This window comes from Triticum urartu, chromosome 2A, assembly GCF_056163025.1.
Source record: "Triticum urartu cultivar PI428250 chromosome 2A, HENAU_Tu73, whole genome shotgun sequence".
NCBI classification, from domain to species: Eukaryota; Viridiplantae; Streptophyta; class Magnoliopsida; order Poales; family Poaceae; genus Triticum; species Triticum urartu.
The window spans coordinates 82939770-82942651 of record NC_141874.1 but is presented as its reverse complement, the minus strand read 5'-3'; the positions used below and the strand labels follow the sequence as shown (position 1 = coordinate 82942651).

Here is a 2882-nt window from a genome sequence, read left to right as displayed (position 1 = left end):
AGCGAGCACACTTGTTGGAGGCGTAGATGTCGTTGAAGCAGTACCAGCACTAGTGCATGACTGGAAGTGATTACTTACTTGGACTACATAACTAAGTCTGGAAGTAAGCATGCGTTGGTGAATACAATGACTACGTACCACTAGGTCATCAAGAAACGGTAGCCGTCCAACCTGCTGTATATATGGAATAACATTGGATACATGTGTTGCAAAAACTGGCAGAACTTATCCACACAGTGCATATGAATTGTGGTTTAATTGCTTGTATATCTTAGTAGATTTGTAATTTTTGGTAACCACCGCATCATGAGATAATTTTTGTAGTACCTTATTTATTGATATTTTCTTAACGCGGTGATGGGACGCTGTACATGTTTGAATACCAATCTAACTTTAGAAAACATTAAATGCACAATTAATTTTGCAATATGTAGCTAAAAAGCATATATACATGCATGTTCTATGGCTTATTATACGATCACCGAATGGTTTCTTCACCCAAAAAAAATTCTCGATCGACTCAGAGCAAATTTGCAATTATAAAGAAATTCTATAGTTTTAGGACGCATTAATGGGCTAGCTAGCACTACCATGCATATCTACGTAGAGAGTGAAAGGCTGTAAATGGATGCCAAAGTTAGAGATGAGCACAGTGAAGGCCGGAAGGCTACAACATGCTCATCCTGGCCGATCCTCCCCTATAAATCCACGCCTTCTCCCTTGCTTTCAACTCGCCAAAAACTAGCGACTTCCCTTTTCCTCTGGTAGTTTTACCCTTTGACCGGCAATGGTTCGCAAGAAGGTGCCCCTCCGGTACATCGGCGAGGACTCCATCCGTCGCCGTACCTACGAGACGCGCCGCAACTACCTGATGAAGAAGGTGGGCGAGTTGGGCATCCTGTGCAACACCAAGGCCTGCGTGCTGGTGTATGACGAGGGCGCGTCGGAGCCGGATGTTTACCCGTCCCATGCTGAGGCGGTGGCTATGTTGAATCGATACAAGGCCATGCCGAACATGCCGCAGTTCAAGAAGACGACGAGCCAGGAGGAGTTCCTCACCAAGTGCCTCGCCAAGCTCCAGCATCAGGCCAACAAGCTCCAGAGCGAGCGTGAGGACCGCAACATCAGGGCCCTCCTGCACAAGGCCATGCTCGGTGGCAACCTCAGCGCCGAGGAGGTCGCCAGGGTTGGTTGTAAGCCGGGGGAGATCCACAAGAGCCTCGTCGAGCGCATAGCTAAAAGCAACTCGCACCCGCCGGTCTTCCAGTCCCAAGCGCCATACATCACCGGCAGCGCCGACATGGGGCCTCCGCCGATGTATCAAGCGCCGCCGCAGCAGCAGGCGGGCGGGCAGCCACCGGTCTTCCAGCCCCAGGAGCCATACGTCGCCGGCAGCGCCGACATGGGGCCTCCACTGATGTCTCAAGCGCCGCCGCCGCAGCAGGCGGGCGGGCAGCAACCGGTCTTCCAGCCCCAGGCGCCATACGCCGCTGGTAGCGCCGACATGGGGCCTCCGCCGATGTATCAAGCGCCGCCGCAGCAGCAGGCCGGCGGGCAGCCACCGGCCTTCCAGCCCCAGGCGCCATACGTCACCGGCAGCGTCGACATGGGGCATCCGCCGATGTATCATGTGCCGCTACAGCAGCAGGAGGGCTGGCAGCCACCGGTCTTCCAGCGCCAGGCACCAAACGCCACCGCCAGCGTCGACATGGGGCCTCCGCCGATGTATCAAGCGCCGCCGCAGCAGCAGGAGAGCTGGCAGCCATCGGTCTTCCAGCTCCAGGTGCCAAACGTCACCAACAACGTCGACATGGGGCCTCCGCCGATGTATCAGGTGCCGCCGCAACAGCAGGAGGGCTTGCAGGCACCGGTCCTCCAGCCCCAGGTACCAAACATCACCGGCAACATCGGCATGGGTCATCCGCCGATGTATCAGGCGCCGCCGCAACAGGAGGAGGGTTGGCAGCCACAAGTCTTCCAGCCCCAGGTGCCATACGTCACCGGCAGTGTCGACATGGGGCCTCCGCCGATGTATCAGGCGGTGCCGCAACAGCAGGAAGGCTGGCAGCCACCGGTCTTCCAGTCCCAGGTGCCATATGTTACCGACAGCGTCGACGTGGGCCCTCCACCGATGTATCAGGCGCCACCGCAGCAGCAGGAGGGCTGGCGTGACAGGGTGAGGTCCGAGGGGGGCCACGGCGCCCTAGCCTATAATGGAAATGGCTACAATACTGGTGGCCACGACGGCGCCGGCACCAGCTCAAGCGCAAACTTCGTCGATGATGATATGTTAACGTTGCAGTTCTGGGACGATATGGAGTTCGGGTTGTAGTGAGGCGCCGATCATGGAGCATCGAGTCATTTTGCTCCTATATGCGAGTAGTGGATCCTCATGCGTAGTGCATGGTCATGCGTCTCGCCTCATTTTATTTAGTTTTGGCATGGTTAAGATGCATGAATGGCATTGTTAATAAGGATGGAAATTCGGTCTCTATCATGCTCTTGGAGCCAAGGCATTTTCATTCTAGTTGCTGAAATATTTATTCTGGATATCTTCTTCGTTGAAATTTTTATTCTGGATCTCTTCTTCCATGGTTATTTGTTTGATCTCTGTTGTCCATTTGGTGTAACTAGTACCCCCTCTGTAAACTAACATAAGACTGTGTAGTGATCTAACGGTCTTTGTACCAACATGTTCTATAGGCATACCTTGCATAGCTGTGTGTTACGACACTTTATTTGCCACTGATAGTTACCTGAGTGTTACTATCATGGAAAACGTTCGATATGTCATGGTCAAAAATCTGACGTTCAATTTGTAGCGAAATCCAAGAAGAACCAAGGTGTTATGGTCGTATGTTGTGAAATGAGAAGTACTGTTG

General features: G+C 53.1%; 1 protein-coding gene across 1 annotated transcript; it reads left to right on the top strand.

The window, feature by feature from the left end:
• The first annotated feature begins 787 nt into the window (after positions 1 to 787).
• LOC147983951 (uncharacterized) lies at positions 788 to 2332 on the top strand. Its single transcript, XM_087539645.1, has 2 exons — positions 788 to 1834; positions 1937 to 2332. The coding sequence occupies exons 1-2, from the start codon at positions 788 to 790 to the stop codon at positions 2330 to 2332; spliced, it is 1443 nt and encodes a 480-aa protein (XP_087395771.1).
• The last annotated feature ends 550 nt before the right edge of the window (positions 2333 to 2882 follow it).